This window comes from Hyperolius riggenbachi, chromosome 7 (assembly GCF_040937935.1).
Source record: "Hyperolius riggenbachi isolate aHypRig1 chromosome 7, aHypRig1.pri, whole genome shotgun sequence".
Classification (NCBI taxonomy): Eukaryota; Metazoa; Chordata; class Amphibia; order Anura; family Hyperoliidae; genus Hyperolius; species Hyperolius riggenbachi.
This window is the reverse complement of record NC_090652.1, coordinates 152,952,723-152,972,792: the sequence shown is the minus strand read 5'-3', so window position 1 is coordinate 152,972,792 and position 20,070 is coordinate 152,952,723. Positions and strand designations below refer to the sequence as shown.

Genomic DNA, 20,070 nt, shown 5'->3' with positions numbered 1-20,070 from the left:
TCCTGCTGCCAATAATCTCCCTGGTGGCGATAAATACCATTCCCCCTCCAAGTCGTTGCAACTCTGAGGGAGGTGTAATTTGGGGTGCGGCAATCACCAAAGCCCCGAATTTCCTTTACGCGTCCCGCACAGCATATTATTGCTGCTATGGGGCTCCTGGTTTGGGTAACCGGTGCTGAGCGCCGTATACCAAAACCACCTGCTTTGCCTTCTCTCTCCAATCTTATTAGAAACCATGATCTAAAGCTGGCCCTACATGCATCAATTGTTACTGACAGATTATTTCACTATGATCGAATCATAATTGCTTTTCCACCTGTCAGTATGGATGTGGTCTATAGGGTTTCATACTATAGTAAAGTGAGTTGTGTGTGGGCAGTGATGCACTGCCACTGACCACCAAAAAGGCATGGATGTTGAAAGGGCGGAGGAGGAGTTGACGGTGGAGTGAAAACAGTGATGGAAGTAGGGGTACCGAAATTTCGGAAATTGGCATGAGGCTACTAAAGCTGGCCACTAACGGTCCAATTTCTAGCGAAAAATCATTAGAGCGATCAGAAATTCTGATCGAACGAAAAATCGTTCACTACACCATCAACTAACCAATCATTGCTTCCTATCTATCACGACCACCAAGAAAATCCAAATTTTCGTTCGACGAAAATTCATTCGGGTGACATTTTTTTCACTCGTTCATAATCGATTGTGTCCACCAATGGAGATTTACAACCAATCCGATCAGAATTTCTGATCGCTCGAACGATTTTTCGCTAGAAATTGGACCGTTAGTGGCCAGCTTAACACAGTAGGACGTTGTGTTTGATGCAACGTTAAGGTCGCTAACGCAACGCATATACACCTCCACAGTGTGACGTTAAAGTCGCACGTTACAAAATGAATTTACTATGGAACTAAAACGGAGCATGAGGAACATTTTAAAAAAGGAAAAAAACATTACTGGGCATGTGCAACACACAGAACGCAGCAGATTCATTGTTAAACGCACAGCATGCAGCACTTTTTAATAACGCTACACGTTACACACTAACGCAGTGTGTGCACTGTGAATGTCGCAAAGACTTTGTAGTGCTGTGCGTTACTCTGCGTTAAAGTATTTTACAACGTGCGATTTTAACGTCGCACTGTAAAAGAGCCCTCGGTGAGCCAGGGATCATGGTGCCAGGAGGGAGATCAGTAAAAATGTGTGGCCTGACAGAGGGAGATGGTGCCCAAAGGGAGGACATAAGTGAGTGTGGGGAGGAATAAGCCTTGGGGAATTAAAGTGGCCATACATCTGTTGACATCTGGCTACCTATGCTGGGGGGTCATCTGACTACCTATACTGGGGGGTCATCTGACTACCTATACTGGGAGGGTCATCTGGCTACCTATACTGGGGGGGGGGGGGGGGGAGTCACTTGGCTACCTTTCCTGGGGAGTTGTCTTGCTATCTTTTCTGGGGGGACATCTGGCTACTACCTATAGTAGGTGGACAGCCAACTACCTATACTGCAGAGACATCTGGTCCCCTGGGGGGGGGGGGGGGGCGCGGCATCCTTTCAACAGGGTGGCTGAGGAGGGGGGCCCCAAATTTATTGCTCTGCAATAAATATTGCTCTGGGGCCCTGTGTGGTCTTAATCCAGCTCTGCCCGGCAGGCAGTTCATATGTATGCCGGGGGGGGGGGGGGAGGGGAGAGAGGAACTTGCAAGGCTACCTATATTGGCAATCTACCCACAGATTGACAATACTGACAATCTGTAGGCTTGCAATCTAATTGTAGTCGCACGGCTGCAGTGTAATAACTCGTGTGATTACACCGGGACCGGCGGCGGGGAACGGAGCATCGGAAGAGGACGGCATGGGACATTACTTCTGCAGGGGGCCGATAGAAGCCCCAGGTAAGTGTCAGCTTGTTTGATTCTTAGGATGCAAAATAACTCCTTTAAAGGGCAACTTAAGTGAGAAGAATACGGTGGCTGCTATATTAATTTCCTTTTAGGCCTCTTACACAGTAAGACGTTGCGTTTGGTGCGACGTTAAGGTCGCATAACGTGCCCCCAATGCAACGCATTGAAAGACTATAACTTAGACATTATTTAGCCCTGCGTTTGGGGCGCTGTTTTCGTCGCACAGTAATAGTACGAAAATGGCGCATGCGTAAAAAAACCCCCAAAAAACAATAACTGAGCATGTGCAAACAGTCTAACGCAGCTAAAAACGTGTATAATGCATAGCATGCAGCACTTTCATTTAACGTGCAGCGTTAGACACCAACTGTCTGCACTGTGAACAGCCCCTTGATTTTTCATTGCTGTAAGTTACTGTGCGTTACATGTTGTTGTAACGTGCGACTTTAACGTCGCACTGTGAAAGAGCCCTTAAACTATATGAGTTTAGCCCTGCTGATCTATGTCTCTGCATAAGTGTCTGAATTGCACCAGAAACAAGCATGCAGCTAACCTTGTTAGATCTGTCAATAATGTCAGAAACACCTGATCTGCATGTGCTTGTTCAGGAGCTGTGGCTAAAAGTATTAGAGGCAGAGGATCAGCATGATAGTCAGGTAACTGGCGTTGCTTAAAAGGAAATAAATATGGCAGCCTCAATATGCCTCTCACTTAATTTCTCCTTCAACTGCTCACTCTTTTCACTGTAGTAGTCCTTTACACAGTTGAAATTTGACAGTTGGAAAATGACAGTTTAAATAAGACCGTTAGAAAAGGGCAGTTGGAAAAGGGCAGTTGGAAAAGGGCAGTTGGAAAAGGGCAGTTGGAAAAGGGCAGTTGGAAAAGGGCAGTTGGAAAAGGGCAGTTGGAAAAGGGCAGTTGGAAAAGGGCAGTTGGAAAAGGGCAGTTGGAAAAGGGCAGTTGGAAAAGGGCAGTTGGAAAATGGCAGTTGAAAAATGACAGTTGGAAAGTGGCAGTTAAAATTTGACAGTTGGAAAATGGCAGTTAAAATTTGACAGTCGGAAAATGCCATTTTCCAACTGCCATTTTCCAACTGTCAAATTGTAACTGCCATTTTCCAACTGTCAAATTGTAACTGCCATTTTCCAACTGTCAAATTGTAACTGCCATTTTCCAACTGTCAAATTGTAACTGCCATTTTCCAACTGTCAAATTGTAACTGCCATTTTCCAACTGTCAAATTGTAACTGCCATTTTCCAACTGTCAAATTGTAACTGCCATTTTCCAACTGTCAAATTGTAACTGCCATTTTCCAACTGTCAAATTGTAACTGCCATTTTCCAACTGTCAAATTGTAACTGCCATTTTCCAACTGTCAAATTGTAACTGCCATTTTCCAACTGTCAAATTGTAACTGCCATTTTCCAACTGTCAAATTGTAACTGCCATTTTCCAACTGTCAAATTGTAACTGCCATTTTCCAACTGTCAAATTGTAACTGCCATTTTCCAACTGTCAAATTGTAACTGCCATTTTCCAACTGTCAAATTGTAACTGCCATTTTCCAACTGTCAAATTGTAACTGCCATTTTCCAACTGCCATTTTCCAACTGCCATTTTCCAACTGCCATTTTCCAACTGCCATTTTTCCAACTGCCATTTTTCCAACTGCCATTTTTCCAACTGCCATTTTTCCAACTGCCATTTTTCCAACTGCCATTTTCTAACTGTCATTTTCCAACGTCCAAATTTTAGCTGTTGTTTTTCAACTGTCCTTTTTAAACTGCCACTTCTCAACTGTCATTTTCCAACAGCCAAATTTCAACTGTTTTTCAACTGCCATTATTTTCCAACTATCATTTTTCAACTTCCATTTTTCAACTATCCTTTTCCAATTGTTTTCTTCTTCCTTTCCTATTTTATTTATTTCGCAAACACAAGCCTTGAGGTCATCAATGTTGAATGTTGATTTGCCACCTCATTTTGTGTTTTGGAGGCTAGATTTGCATCACGATTTGCACAATTTAAAACTGGCTATCTCTAAAAACAGTGACAGGTGTCAGATATGGTGGCTGGATAGTGTTTGGTTAAGGGCTTTGCCTCTGATGTAGGAGACCTGGGTTCAAATCTTGGCTCTTCCTGTTCAGTAAGCCAGCACCTATTCCGTATGGAGTTCTTTGGGCGAGACACTCTAACACTGCTACTGCCTACTGAGTGCGCTCTAGTGGCTTCCTCACAAGCGCTTTGAGTCCGACAAGGGAAAAGCGCTATACAAAAAAAGGAATTATTATACAGGGAGTGCAGAATTATTAGGCAAATGAGTATTTTGACCACATCATCCTCTTTATGCATGTTGTCTTACTCCAAGCTGTATAGGTTCGAAAGCCTACTACCAATTAAGGATATTGGGTGATGTGCATCTCTGTAATGAGAAGGGGTGTGGTCTAATGACATCAACACCCTATATCTGGTGTGCATAATTATTAGGCAACTTCCTTTCCTTTGGCAAAATGGGTCAAAAGAAGGACTTGACAGGCTCAGAAAAGTCAAAAATAGTGAGATATCTTGCAGAGGGATTCAGCATTCTTAAAATTGCAAAGCTTCTGAACCGTGATCATCGAACAATCAAGCGGTTCATTCAAAATACTCAACAGGGTCGCAAGAAGCGTGTGGAAAAATCAAGGCGCAAAATAACTGCCCATGAACTGAGAAAAGTCAAGCGTGCAGCTGCCAAGATGCCACTTGCCACCAGTTTGGCCGTATTTCAGAGCTGCAACATCACTGGAGTGCCCAAAAGCACAAGGTGTGCAATACTCAGAGACATGGCCAAGGTAAGAAAGGCTGAAAGACGACCACCACTGAACAAGACACACAAACTGAAACGTCAAGACTGGGCCAAGAAATATCTCAAGACTGATTTTTCTAAGGTTTTATGGACTAATGAAATGAGAGTGAGTCTTGATGGCCCAGATGGATGGGCCCGTGGCTGGATTGGTAAAGGGCAGAGAGCTCCAGTCCGACTCAGACGCCAGCAAGGTGGAGGTGGAGTACTGGTTTGGGCTGGTATCATCAAAGATGAGCTTGTGGGGCCTTTTCGGGTTGAGGATGGAGTCAAGCTCAACTCCCAGTTCTACTGCCAGTTTCTGGAAGACAACTTCTTCAAGCAGTGGTACAGGAAGAAGTCTGCATCCTTCAAGAAAAACATGATTTTCATGCAGGACAATGCTCCATCACACGCGTCCAAGTACTCCACAGCGTGGCTGGCAAGAAAGGGTATAAAAGAAGAAAAACTAATGACATGGCCTCCTTGTTCACCTAATCTGAACCCCATTGAGAACCTGTGGTCCATCATAAAATATGAGATTTACAAGGAGGGAAAACAGTACACCTCTCTGAACAGTGTCTGGGAGGCTGTGGTTGCTGCTGCACGCAATGTTGATGGTGAACAGATCAAAACACTGACAGAATCCATGGATGGCAGGCTTTTGAGTGTCCTTGCAAAGAAAGGTGGCTATATTGGTCACTGATTTGTTTTTGTTTTGTTTTTGAATGTCAGAAATGTATATTTGTGAATGTTGAGATGTTATTTTGGTTTCACTGGTAAAAATAAATGATTGAAATGGGTATATATTTGTTTTTTGTTAAGTTAAGAGTCTGTAACACATTACTGAAATAAGCTCAGCAATGCAGCAGTACATCCTGACCTTCCCGGTTGTTATTAAATTACCATTTTAAAGGACCACTATAGTGAAAACGTAAGCAGTTACAATCTTTCAGAACCAACATGTTTTGGACTAGTCGAGTTCCTCATTGGGGATACAAAGGGTTTTCTTTATTTTTTAAAATAATTTCCTAAATGGCAGTTGCTAAGTCTAACTGCCAAAATAGGGCCAGCCAGCGTCCGTACTCGCACACTATTTTGGCAGTCAGCAAATGGCCGTTCAGCAAATACTTTTGAAAACAAAGGGAAACCCTGAGACTCCAACGTGAGGAGATGGACTAGTCCAAAACCTGTTGGTTCTGTCAGCTTTTGAAGCGGACCTAAACTGAGAGCTTCCTCTCTGCTCTAAGGAGATAAGCAACAGCATCATAACTTTAAAGAAAAACATTTCGTTGTTACAACTTACAGAAATCTTACAAAAACCCTGCAGTGTTTACTTTCTGGTGTCCTAGGAGCACAACATGGTTAACCTCCTGTGTTTACATATTTGTCCAAACTATGGCATAGAGTGGCACACCTGACAGCCCTAATTTACACTTCCTGTTTACTTGTTAAGGCCTAATTAGACAGGCTAATCTCTCTAGACCAAGGCTTTGCACCTGTGGTACTCTTGCCACCGGTGGTACTTTGCTGTTGGCCAGGTGGTACACACCAGATTTGCCTGCCACTTTTTTGTCCACCTGCCACTTGTCCTGGTCTATTCCGCAGGGCAGCACAGCAAGGAGTGAGCAAGGGGGGATCCGAACTTTGTGGTGAGTCACTGCTTAGCTCTCAGCTTTCTGGTGACGGTGCCAGGCGACCTATAATTAAGCGCTTGGGGGGGTGGAACTTGTATGGCTACCTATATTGGCAATCTACCTCTAGATTGCCAATACTGACAATATGTAGGCTAGCAGTCTAATTGTAATCTTTTTCCCCACCAATGCCTCCTACTTTTCCCCTTCCAAATGCCTCTTTTTCTTCAAGTGTACCTTGTAAGAAAAAAGTGCCCCGGGGGGTAGGTACTTACCTCAGGGAAGGAGAGGCCTTTGTATCCTAAAGAGGTTTCCCCCTTCCTCCTCAGTAGATGGGATCCAGTGCTGGGAGCCCCATAGTTCTCCTCATCGGTGTGTGCGCTTGCACAGTAGCTGCTTGCCGTTCAGGCTCCAGCAGAAACTGCCAAGCCTGATTGCATCCAATCTACTGTGCAGGCACACTGGTGGTACTTGAACGTTTTCGCGCAATAAAAGTGGTACAATTAGTGGAAAGGTTGAAAAGCCCTGATCTAAAAGACTGGCAGCTGTAATTGCAGCAAAATGTGGTTCTGCAAAGTATTGACTCAGAGGGCTGAGTAATTACGCACACCCCACTTTGCAGTTATTTTTTTTTTTTATGTTTGGAATCATGTATGAATTCCGTTCCACTTCTCACGTGTACACCACTTTGTATTGGTCTTTCACGTGGAATTCCAATAAAATTGATTCAGGTTTGTGGCAGTGATAGGACAAATGTGGAAAACTTCAAGGGGGCCGAATACTTTTGCAACCCACTGTAAATAATATATTTTCAGGTGTAAAAGTTACACAGCGTGTCAAATGAAAAAAAAAATGCATTTATTCTTCTCTATAAAATGCTTATAAAATTAAGTAATTCTTGGAGAAAAAATATTATCCAAAGAAAGCCTAGATTGTTCTTAATACAAAAAAAATAAAAATATGTGTATAACTTTGATGGCTAAAGTACTAAAAAAAAGTTATTGCTGTATTGTTGTGACACAGCTGATTTGCCAAAATTGTCAAGAATCTTAAAGTGAACCTCCGGACTAAAAATCTACTCAGCAAAACTGAAAAGGCTTGGTGTTTCTTTAACAGTTTCACAGCATCAGAACTTTGTTTTACTTACCAAAGCACCATTTTTAGCTGCATTTTTAGCGAAGCTCCACCCATCAAAGAAAAAAAGCATGATGAGATTTCCTATGTTGTTGTTCACGTTGCCTAGCAACTGGGAGAGGTGCTCAGGACACAGGACAGTTGGAACTGTGGGCCAGATTTATCAAAGCATTACTGACAGTTTTTTCTTCTAAAACTGTTCTAAACATTTGTATGTTTAGCATTGTTAATGTCATGTATTATGACTGTTGAAAAGGATATTTTAAACTGCAAGTACACATGTATAGCTAATGAGTGACGTCGGGCAAATTTACCTTACTGACGCCGATTCAGCATAAACCATTGTATAATAGGAGGCACTGTAACTGCTCTTTCCATTGCTGAGTTATCCCCCCCTCTCTGGTCTGATCAGATAGGTTTATTCCAACGTGTAACTCTAACCCGCTGCAGCCGTTGTACAGCAAGGACCCCTAATTGGAAGCTGGCACAGCGGGACACCTATTGTCCGTTGCTGTGGTAACCAGCATTTGCCTTTTCACCTGCGCAAACAGCGGCGGCGTCGGCTAGCAGACACAAGCGCTATTGCTGTGTCCTGCTTCGTGTCTCTTACGGAGATTGTTTTTATGAACACGGAGGAGTTTTCAGCAAGAAGGAGATAGTTATATGCACATGAGCAGGACACAGCAATAGCGCTTGTGTCTGCTAGCTGATACCGCCGCTGTTTTGCATGCTTGAAAAGCCGAATGCTGGTTACCACAGCAACGGACAACAATAGGTGTCCGTCGCTGTGCCAGCTTCAAATCAGGGGTCCTTAGCAAGCAGCGTGGAACGTTAGAGCCGTACAGTGCCTTCCTGCGCTGTATGGCGGCTGCAGCTTGCTCTGAGCTCAGTAACTGCACGTGCAGTTACACATTGGAATAAACCTATCTGATCAGACCAGAGAGGAGGGGATAACTCAGCAATGGAAAGAGCAGTTACAGTGCCTCCTATTACACAATGGTTTTTGCTGAATCGGTGTCAGTAAGGTAAATCTGCCCGACGTCACTCATTAGCTATATACGTGTACTTGCAGTTTAAAATATCCTTTTCAACAGTCATAATACATGACATTAACAATGCTAAACATACAAATGTTTATGTTAAATGGAGTTAAAATGAAGAGATTAGCCATAGTGCCCCTTTAAGAAAAGTGCAAATCCATTCCTTAACTGCTGCAGATAAGTGCTCATTAGCAGTTCTACAGTGTAGGCTAGATGTGATTTGTGAAGGGCTCCTCCCTCCTCACTCAGAGCTTGCTGACAGCAGGTGTGTTGGTTACCTCAGCAACAGCAATTCCCCTCAGACACTGCACTGCCTGAGAGACCTTCCTAGCTCCTATTCCTTACAGAAGGAATCTGCACTATCTAGTGATTTCTTAGGATGTCTGAGACAGTTCTGCACGTGTTTCTAAAAACCTACGAATATTTTGTCTCAGACACTCTTGATAAATCTGGCCCTGTGTCTCATGCTCCCTGTCACCTCCTTTCAACCAAAAAGATGGCTGCCATCATGAAATCAAACATTTGCCTGTTCTTTTAACCTTCTTGCCGGTTATTCCGAGCTCAGCTCGGGGAAACCTGCGCAGAAGGATTTCTCCGGCCCCGCTGGGCCGATTTTCAAATTTTTTTTTTTTTACTGCACGCAGCTAGCACTTTGCTAGCTGCGTGCAGTTTCCAATCGCCGCCAATTCGCCGCTACCCGCCGCGCCGCACCCCCCCCCCCCCTCCAGACCCCTTGCTAATCAGTGCCAGGCAGCACTGAGGGGTGGATCGGGATTCCCTCTGACGTCTCGACGTCGTTGACGTCATCCCGGGGAAGCCCAGCAGGAAATTCCGTTCTAAACGGGATTTCCTGCTTACTCTGATCGCCGAAGGCGGTCGGAGTGGGTAGGGGGATGCCGCTTGTCAGCGGCTATCATGTAGCGAGCCCTTTTTTTAAAAAAAAAAAGTGCTGCGCTGCCCCCTTGCCGCCAGAATTGGAACGGCAAGGTGGTTAAAACAGTGTGGGTAAGAGATTATATTACCTATCCTAATTAACATAACTAATGTAACTTAATGACAATATATTTGTTTAGGCTGGAGTTCCTCTTTAAGGGGTAAAAACACCGGAATGCAAAGTGGCTAAAGATGATTTCTGTTGAATTGTATTTTTAAGTTGGCAATGGTTATCTGAGAGTACTGTACATCATTTTATAACTAACTTTCCATTTTTTTCCCCTGTAGTTGCCACAAATGCCGATGGGTCCTTCCGTTTGGAAAACATGACTGCAGGGACGTACAGTATTGATGCACAGAAGGAACATATCTTTTTTGATACACTCACTGTAAAGATTGCTCCAAACACTCCACAGCTGGCAGATATTATAGCAGCTAGGTGGGTTGACCTTTATGTGTGCCTGTTGCTTGTAAAGGGTGCTTAACCTCCTGAGCGGTATGGACGAGCTCAGCTCGTCCATCACCGCCGGAGGCTGCCGCTCAGGCCCTGCTGGGCCGATTTTCTTCAAATAAAAAGCAGCACACGCAGCCGGCACTTTGCCAGCCGCGTGTGCTGCCTGATCGCCGCCGCTCTGCGGCGATCCGCCGCGAGCAGCGGCGAAAGAGGGTCCCCCCAGCCGCCTGAGCCCAGCGTAGCCGGAACAAAAAGTTCCGGCCAGCGCTAAGGGCTGGATCGGAGGTGGCTGACGTCCATGACGTCACTCCGCTCGTCGCTATGGCGACGATCTAAGCAAAACAAGGAAGGCCGCTCATTGCGGCCTTCCTTGTTTATTCTGGGCGCCGGAGGCGATCGGAAGAACGCCTCCGGAGCGCCCTCTAGTGGGCTTTCATGCAGCCAACTTTCAGTTGGCTGCATGAAATAGTTTTTTTTTAATTAAAAAAAAACCCTCCCGCAGCCTCCCTGGCGATCTCAATAGAACGCCGGGGAGGTTAAGCCCTGATTTACAAAGGTTGGAGAGCATTACAGTGTCTGTGTGACCCAAGCTCATGCCAATGCATAGTAAGGATTGCTGAAAGGTAATTGAAATGGTAGATGAGCAGTTGCAGAAACATAAATTTGTTGCAGTGAGAATATTTGAAATAAAGCCAGAGCTACTTGTTATAAAAAAAATGTACCCTTCTGGTGCTGCACTTGCCTACAATTGCATGACTGCTATATCACCTTTTAGCAATTATCACTTTGTTCTGATATGACACAGGCGAGGGTTGCAGACTTTTACCCACCTAATAATGCAAATTTCTTACAGGAGATATCAGGCTAAATATTAAAAAAACAGATTTACTTACTTGGGGCTTCCTCCAGCCCCTGGAGGCTTATATGTCCCCTCGCTGCAGCTCCACTCTGTGACATTTCTATCCTTTAGTATCTTGTCCAAATTGGCCATATTTTTTCCTCCCAAGTAAAAAGCATCTCTTGTTGGTAATTTGGTCCCTTATGTTTTTACCTCTTCAAAAACCAGCTTGACCATCTGGCAGTTCTTGCTCCATATCTTGCTACAGTCTGGCTTGTATGTGAGCATTACCACGCTAGAATGTGAGATAAGTGCAATCGTTCAATAATTTGGGCACTTCCTTTGGGGGGGGGGGGGGGGGGGGGTTGGAGACTGACCCTTTTCAATCCAGCAGCCACTATTGTATTATCCAAATTTAATGCAAATTTCTAATCACACCTTAACCGCATCCTCATGCAAGCTTTTCAGAAGTACCACTGGAATTCCTTCACTTCCCAGAGCATTATTTGCAAGACCTTTTTCATCTTCTGTGAGATTATTTCCATTTTTGTCTTTCATCATTCCTATTTTATGCGGAAGGTTCTCTTGATTTTGCCAATCTTCTTAAAAAGATCTCTTGTCTTTACCATTACATTGTCGATTTCCTTGCACTGTTGGTTTAGGTAGGATTCCTTATCTCTGCATAGATTCGAATTGTAAGTTCCTCTGAGGACAGCCCTTAACATGACTGTAAAGTGCTGCAGAAGATGCTATATAAATATATAATAATATTATGGTAGGACATCACACTATGACTATGGTAGGGATTAGATTGTAAGCTTCTCTGTAGAAATCCTGTGACATGACTGTGTGCTCCAGCCCAAGTTACCAAGGCATGCTCCCCTTGTAGTATAAGTGGGCAGAGATGCTTCACCCTCCCTCTCCTTTTGTAAATAGGTGGCCAGATGCCCCCCCCCCCCTTTGTAGTATATAGATGGCCAGAGATGTTTCCCCCCTCTCTACCCCTGTAGTATATATGTGGCCAGGTGCTTCCCCCTCCCTCCCCTTGTAGTAAATAGGTGGCCAGGTGCTTCCAATCCCCCCTCCCTCCCCTTGTAGTAAATAGGTGGCCAGGTGCTTCCAATCCCCCCTCCCCATCAGAACACACGCACCATCGCTGCCGCCAGTCACTCACCTCTCCACTCACCTCTAGCGCCAAAGCTTCCTCTTCCCCTTTGTCATCAGCCACGGCAGTTGTCTCTGCAACTGGAGTCTCTCATATTTGACTCGCCGGCACATTACCAGCGGATCACGATAGAAAACACAGGCTCCAGAAACCGATGCACGGAGGCAGATGATGACGAAGGGGCAGAGGAAGCTTCGGTGATGGAAAGGTGAAAGACTCTCACTGGGATGGCTTTCTCCTCTCTCCTCCATGTGCTAGCTGCCCCACACTTAATGGATGTGGTCTGGAGTTTCTATTGGGCAGCTAGGGGGTGCTATAGTACTGGCAAGTTCCCCCTTGAAGCCACCCCTGCTAGGTCTTGACCATGCACCTTTATGAATATACAATGTATAAATAATCCTGATATAGTCAACTTCTGGTATATTAAATTACTTGGCCAGGTCCCTTGGAGTTTACTAGAAGGGGTTTAATCTGTAGTTATTAACTGGATGTCATTTGGGTCCAGTGTTGTAGTAGCCGTCATGTCATTGTGGAAGTGTGTAGTTAGCCATTCTGCTAAACACTTTGTGGAGGGAACTGGCTGGAAGTTAGAAATGGGCTGGCCCCACGCTAAAGCTTTGTTCACATTCTCCAATACAGATGGCCGCGTGTTTAAAACAGAACGCGTAGCATTTGTGTTGCCCTCAATATTTTTGCGTTGCAGTGCTGATCTCAATCGCCGACAATGAATGGGTTAGTGCTGTATTTTGACAAAGAGACATGCAGTAGTCTGTTATTGTATCGCAGTGTTGTGCAGCACTTAAGCTGGAACGTCAAGACCTTATGCAGTTATGATGTCTTTGTTTATTGCATATTAGGGCCTGTACACACTGCTGCGCTTGCGCTACGATAGCAAAGCTTTCATAAAAAAAGAAAAATCACATTGCACCAGTGTGTACAGGTCTCCACGCTTTTCATGATTTTTCAAAAGACCTTGCAATTAAAGAACACATGCGATTTTAAAAGCACAGTGCAAGCGCAGCAGTGTGTACAGGCCCTTTATACAGGTTAGTGAAATGCGCACAACAATGCATAGAGTGTGAACAACGCCTATGTACTTAGGCCATGATAAGAGATCCTTCCATTTTAACAGTTAGCTTCATCACTTTCATATATTTTCTTTGGCAATGGTGACATGCAGTTGTGTGTTGGAAATTAAATGTTTTCTTTTACAGATTTAGTGTCTGTGGAGAAATCTCTGTTGTTCATTTTCCTGAAGGCATGAAGTCAATAGGTAAATACAAAGTTACTTTGACTCCTCAAGACAAGAAGACACCCATTCTTACAACAGAGACAGATTCTCGAGGAGTCTTCTGCTTCCATGCAAAGCGGGGATCGTACAATATACAGGTACTTAGAGGAACTGTAACCAAGGTTTGAACTTCATCCCAGCCAGTAGCTGATGCCCACTTTCCCTTGACAAATCTTTACCTTTTCTCAAATAAGGGCTGGTTCAGACGGACGTTTGGAGGCGTCGCGTTCGTTGGCGTTGCGTTCGTGATGCGTTCAGGCTTTCAGCAGCGTTCGCATTGCGTTCGGATGCGGTCGCGTTTTTTCTTCCCCTAGAGGGACATTACCCGTCGCGGTTAACCACCCCTGGAAGCAACATGTAGCTTCCAGAGGCTCCTTGAACGCCAGTGAAAATCGGGACCCGAACGCCGCGTTTGTGCAAACGCGCGTAAAAGCTTGGTACAAATGCTCCCATTCACTTGAATGGGAGCGTTTAACGCCAAGCCCCGAACGCTGGCAGCAAACGCTCTGCAAACGTCCGTCTGAACCAGCCCTTAATCATCAGGGGTCTGTATGGCTGATATTGGGGTGAAACCCTCCCACAGTGTGATGTCATGACCTAAGTGGTGACTATCCATCATTCCCTGGTGCCTCCATGGCATCATACTAATGGGTTTGGCTCCGCCCCCTCTAAACCCTGATAGGACCAATTATCTATAAATCTTTTGAAGCTGAGGCCACTCGCCATTCTTTTTTCTGTCCTCTCCAGGACCATACTATCTTTTTCTAGTTCTCTTGTTCCTTATATTTCTATGGTAAATGTTTTATTTCTTTTTCAATTTTTATTGCCCTGCAGGTTTTTGCCCCTTTCCTGTGGGAAGTCCTCACAAAAAGGAGCCAAAGTGGGGAAGCCGTGGGATACATGGTTTGGTATATGCAGCTACAGTAAATGTTGCTATTACCCCTGACTCTTTTTTTTTTTTTTTTTTCCCTCAGTCCTCTGTGGCTTATGGGCATTTTGATGCTAACATTGCTCATACATTTTTCGCACAGTTTATTCTCTTCCTTACCCTGTAGTCTCAGGTATTTCTCTGGTTTCTTTTCATTCTCCTCTGCAGCATCGGCAGCCATGTTACTTCCGGGTTCTTGCTGAACTTCGGAAGTGATGTCAGCGCTTCTCAGTGAGTGGATTGGTTGCTGGGCTAGGGCAGGAGGCAGCGGCGGCCATCTTGCTTTAGGGCAGTGACGATCTCACTGTTAAAGGACTTACGAGGCAAATTTTAGAAAAAATGTTAGTTACCTTATTGCAATATCAGACCTCAGGGCAGACGATCAGTGCTTCCCCTGTCAGTTTCAGGCGCTCTGTTATCTAAATCCAGGATTCATTTCAGGCCCCGACCCTCTGCAGGGTCGCCTGAACTGATGAGATAAGAATTGCCGCTTTAAACAGCAATGTGAGTTACACTCGTGGCCGCCACATAGCGGCTCCCTCCCCCGCTGTGAGCCACCGCTCGGAGGGAGCCGCTGCTATAGTAGGCAGCCCTGCCGGTATCATCCATTCACACGCCGCGGCCTCCCTTCCCCCACCCGCCGATCAGCCAGCACATCTACCCCCTTTTGCGGAGGAATTCTGGACATGCGGTCACTGAAGAAGAGCCGCTGGCTCATATTGAGCAGAGAGTCACTGAGGAGCCGCTGGTGAGCCGGCTCACGTACGAGCGGAGTGCGGATAACAAAGAACCGCTGGTGAATCTGATTCACCAGCGGTTCTTTGTTATCCGCACTCCGCTTGTATGTGAGCCGGCTCACCAGCAGCTCCTCAGTGACTCTCTGCTCAATATGAGCCAGCGGCTCTTCTTCAGTGACCGCATGTCCAGAATTCCTCCGCAAAAGGGGGTAGATGTGCTGGCTGCTCGGCGGGTGGGGGAAGGGAGGTCGCGGCGTGTGAATGGATGATACCGGCAGGGCTGACTACTATAGCAGCGGCTCCCTCCTAGCAGCGGCTCACAGCGGGGGAGGGAGCCGCTATGTGGCGGCCACGAGTGCAACTCGCATTGCTGTTTAAAGCGGCAATTCTTATCTCATCAGTTCAGGCGACCCTGCAGAGGGTCGGGGCCTGTAATGAATCCTGGATTTAGATAACAGAGCGCCTGAAACTGACAGGGGAAGCACTGATCGTCTGCCCTGAGTCTGATATTGCAATAAGGTAACTAACATTTTTTCTAAAATTCGCCTCGTAAGTCCTTTAATTGGCTGTAGTCTATAAAAGGCAACGCTGTAAGTGGCGATTTGACTCAATTTCGCACAGGCAGCGTGGGGAAAGGCAGTAGCAGCAGCTATCCTGGAAAGATACTGGCATATTTTCACCTTGGTGGAATCCTTTACAGCTTGAAAGCTTGTAAGTGTCCTTTCACAGGTTCTGCTGCCCTCTTGTGGCTGCATTTCTATATGTAACTTTCTTGTTTTTATTTCTATTTTTAGTTTTTTCTGGTGCACTGTGCCTTGCAAATTTTTGTGATGGGGAAGAAAAAGTCAGAGACAGTCTAAAAGGTAAATAATAATAAAAAAAAAAAAAAGAAAAGGGAGGGGCTTAATTGCTCTGCTAATCATATTAGTATTAATACTGATATTCTGGATTAGCCCATGCAGATCTCGTCAACGTGACCGATCACGCTCAAGATCAAGAAGATAGTCACCCTCTCCAACTAGATACAGAAGTCCAAGTAAATATTACTATTACGAAGACTCGAGATCTTCTTATTCCAGACGAGATTCGAGAAGATCCAGATCACGGTCAAGGAGGCGTGACTCACCTCGGGAGCTGTCACGAGATCAATCCAGAACTGTGCAATCAGTCATTAATAACGATGATATCCTAGCAATCATCAGACAGGCTGTGAGTGAACAGTTATCCACACAGAGACAAGCAATTGAAATACCTCAAGTCTGTGCTACTACTGCACCTACTGAAGAGGTTACCATACCTTCCAATGCACAAGATGAGCAGATTGAAAAAGAGATTGTAGAGGAAGAAATATCTTCTAATTTCGATTTTGCTTTGGTTGAACCGTTAATATTGGCTGTAAAAGCAGCCATAGAATGGGAAGAAGTGTTTGAAAAGCCTCAAAAGGTGAAAAAATACTATCCACATTTGAAGAAGAAAGAATCGCATTTTCCCCTCATGGAGGAAATTAAGGAGTTAATAACAGACGAGTGGGAGCGACCAGACAAGAAACCGTCTATGCAAAATCGTTTATCCAAGCTTTATCCAATCCCTGAAGATGAGGCACAGTATCTGACTTCCTGTCCTATAGTGGATGCTTCCATTTCAAACTTGGTGAAACATCTTACTTTACCATTGGAAGATTCAGTGACTTTCAAAGGTTTAGATAAGCGCATAGATAATGATTTGTAGACAATTTACTTTCTAGCTGCAGGAACATGTAAACCAGCAATTGCGTTGACATCTGTTTCTAAGGCACTAAAGACATGGGCCAAGAACATTGAGGATTTAATCCAAAGCAATGGGACTAAAGAAGATATCTTGGGTGCAATACAAGATATCAAGATTGCGTTGGATTATGTTGGAGAAGCTTCCATTGATATCATCAGAGCCTCTTCAAGAACCATGTTGTTCTGTGTTACGGCCAGACGAGCTCTCTGGCTTAAGCCCTGGTCAGCGGATGGTCTTTCAAAACAAAACTGGTGCAAAATAGCCTTTGACGGAAAGAATTTGTTTGGACCAAAGTTGGAGGAGGCCATTAAAAGAGTGACGGATGGGAAGTCCACTTTAATCCCACAAGATAGGAAGACTAAAAGGCAAAGATTTTTTTCAAAGATATCCGATGCAACAAAAGTTTAAAGACGTCAGAACTTACAAACCTGGACGGGAATTCCGCAGGAATTGGAAGGTGTCTCAGCCAAACACGTCTAGATTCACCAAGACAACTACAACACCTCAACAGCAAGCAAATAAATCTTTTTCACGGTGTCCAATCCCAAGCTTGTCCGGTGGGGGGTCGATTAAAACGATACATGCAAGTTTGGGAGGATCATGTTCGCGATCAATGGGTAATCAGAACAGTGGCGGAAGGACACACTTGGCCATTCAAAACCCGACCTCCGAATATGTTTATGCCAACAAGACTCCCTACGTCAAAAGACAAGATGTTCAAAACAAAACTTTTGTTACAAAAAGTGGTCTGCGAAGTCCCGCACTACGAAAGATTCAAGGGAGTATACTCTCGTATATTCCTAGTTCCCAAAAAGTCCGGCGAATGGAGGCCAGTGATCGATTTAAGACTTCTGAACAAGTTTATACATCTCGAAAAAATTCTAAATGGAGTCACTTCAAACGATAATTGCAGCGGTACAACCAAACGATTGGATGTTGTCGGTGGATTTACGCGATGCGTACTTTCATGTACCAATCCACAAGAAGTATCAAAGGTTTCTACGATTCACAATTGGCCAATCTCCTCTTCAGTTTGTAGCACTGCCTTTTGGCCTGTCTACGTCACCACGGACATTCTCAAAAATTCTGCAGGCAGTAATAGCTATACTGAGAGAAAGAGGAATCCGTTTGTTCAACTACCTGGACGATCTTCTACTGTTATCACAATCACAACATCAAATTGTTCTGCAAACCTTGGAAATGTTCGGGTGGTTAATAAACCAAGACAAGAGCAAGTTAAAGGGAAGGTTCAGGGAAACGTTTAAAAAAATAAAAATCCATATCCACTTACCTGGGGCTTCCTCCAGCCCGTGGCAGGCAGGAGGTGCCCTCGCCGCCGCTCCAGAGGCTTCCGGTCGTCTTTGGTGGCCGACCCGACCTGGCCAGGCCGGCTGCCAGGTCGGGCTCTTCTGCGCTCCAAGGACGGGCTCTTCTGCGTCCCACGCGGGCGCGCTTACGTCATCGGACGTCCTCCGGGCTTTACTGCGCAGGCGCAGAACTACTGCGCCTGCGCAGTACAGCCCGGAGGACGTCCGATGACGTCAGCGCGCCCGCGTGGGACGCAGAAGAGCCCGTCCTTGGAGCGCAGAAGAGCCCGACCTGGCAGCCGGCCTGGCCGGGTCGGCCACCGAAGACGACCGGAAGCCTCTGGAGCGGCAGCGAGGGCACCTCCTGCCTGCCACGGGCTGGAGGAAGCCCCAGGTAAGTGGATATGGATTTTTATTTTTTTAAACGTTTCCCTGAACCTTCCCTTTAACACCGACAAGATCACTAATATATCTAGGGGCTCTGTTTGACACCTACAACAACATGGTCTCCCTTCCAGCAGAAAAAATGGAAGCACTAATTCAGTCAGTGGCGATGTTTCGGACTCAGTCCCTATGTACAGCAAGACAATGTCTGCATCTGCTGGGGAACTTAATGTCCACTATACCATTAGTCAAGTGGAGCCGGTGGCATATCCGACCGATACAGTACAATTTCCTATCACAATGGAGGAAGTCAGATTATCATCAGACAATAGTAGTAACACATCAGATGAAGTTGTCGCTTCATTGGTGGCTGGACAAACACAATTTAATGAACTCTTATTCTCTACTTCCCCAGCGTTGGATTTTGCTGACGACCGATGCATCCCTAACTGGTTGGAGTGCGGTATGCGAAGGGCACGCAGCACAGGGGACTTGGTGTCAGGAAGCAGATACAGTATCGAATGTCCTCGAATTACAAGCCGTGTTGCAAGCGTTCAAAGTCTTCAAATGGAAAATTTATCAACAGTCTTTTTGTGTACAGTCAGACAACAAGACAGTGGTGGCCTATCTCCAAAAACATGGAGGGACTCGGAGCCTGACATTATTAAATCCTATCACCTATAATGCTTTGGGCAGAACACAATCTGAAAGATCTGAGGGCCTACTATATCCCAAGCAAACAGAATACTGTAGCGGATATGCAGTCTCGCAAAGCAGTAAGCAATCTAGAGTGGTCGTTGAAGGAAGAGGTATACCTCAATCTTACGCAGATGTGGGGTCAGCCGCAGATAGACCTCTTTGCAACGGACAAGAACAACAAGACCAAGAAGTTCTACTCCAGATTCCCGTGCAAAGACTCGACGGGCATAGATGCCCTAGTCCAACCATGGCCGACTTTGGCGTATGCTTTTCCGCCAATTCCGTTGATAGCCAGATTCCTTCGGAGATTAACTTCAGAGACCACAGAGATGATTGCGATACTTCCATATTGGCCAAGACGTCCTTGGTTCACACTAGCGATGCAGATGTCAGTGGTGCCACCGATGGAATTGCCTATTCAGGAAGACCTACTCTCTCAGAACGAACTACTCCATCCCAATCCAGAAATCTTACATCTAATGGCTTGGAGACTGAAAGGGAGAAACTATTAAAGATCGGATGTTCTAATGATGTAATAGCAACTCTTCAAAGTTCGAGAAAACCAACAACTAATAAAGTTTATTGCAATATATGGAGGAAGTTTGTAGAATACAGTTTGAAAGAAAACTTCTGTCCCACAAATCCGCAAATAAATAATTTGTTGGCATTCTTGCAAACAGGCTTAAATCTAGGGTTAAGTTTAAAGAGGAGCTGTTAGGTATAAGGTCTCAGAGAAAATAAACACATATATCAGTAGCTAAAGATTGGCTGTACTTACATTACATATGCATTTCACTGTCCACGTTTGTACTTCACAGAATTTTTATATAGTATATGCAGAGATTGATGCTCCTGACAGCTCATGGCAGGTTCCATGTTTTTCTGTCAAATGTGTCGTCATGTCCTGCCTGCTTCCTGATCACAGATAAGCTCGTACTGAATAACACAGTGTGTAGTGAATATTAATGAGCCATGTGGCTAGGAACAATAGCTGACTCCTGCAGTGTACCCAGCCCGGAGATTTATCA

The 20,070-nt window shown here is 45.1% G+C and overlaps 1 protein-coding gene across 1 annotated transcript in view; it reads left to right on the top strand.

The window, feature by feature from the left end:
• Positions 1-20,070, top strand: part of LOC137524650 (BOS complex subunit NOMO1-like) — a 157,432-nt gene that overhangs the window by 56,158 nt on the left and 81,204 nt on the right. The window contains exons 11-12 of the mRNA XM_068244764.1: positions 9,761-9,911; positions 13,144-13,318. Of these exons, the coding sequence (XP_068100865.1) occupies positions 9,761-9,911; positions 13,144-13,318 (326 nt within the window). The remainder of the gene's footprint in view (positions 1-9,760; positions 9,912-13,143; positions 13,319-20,070) is intronic.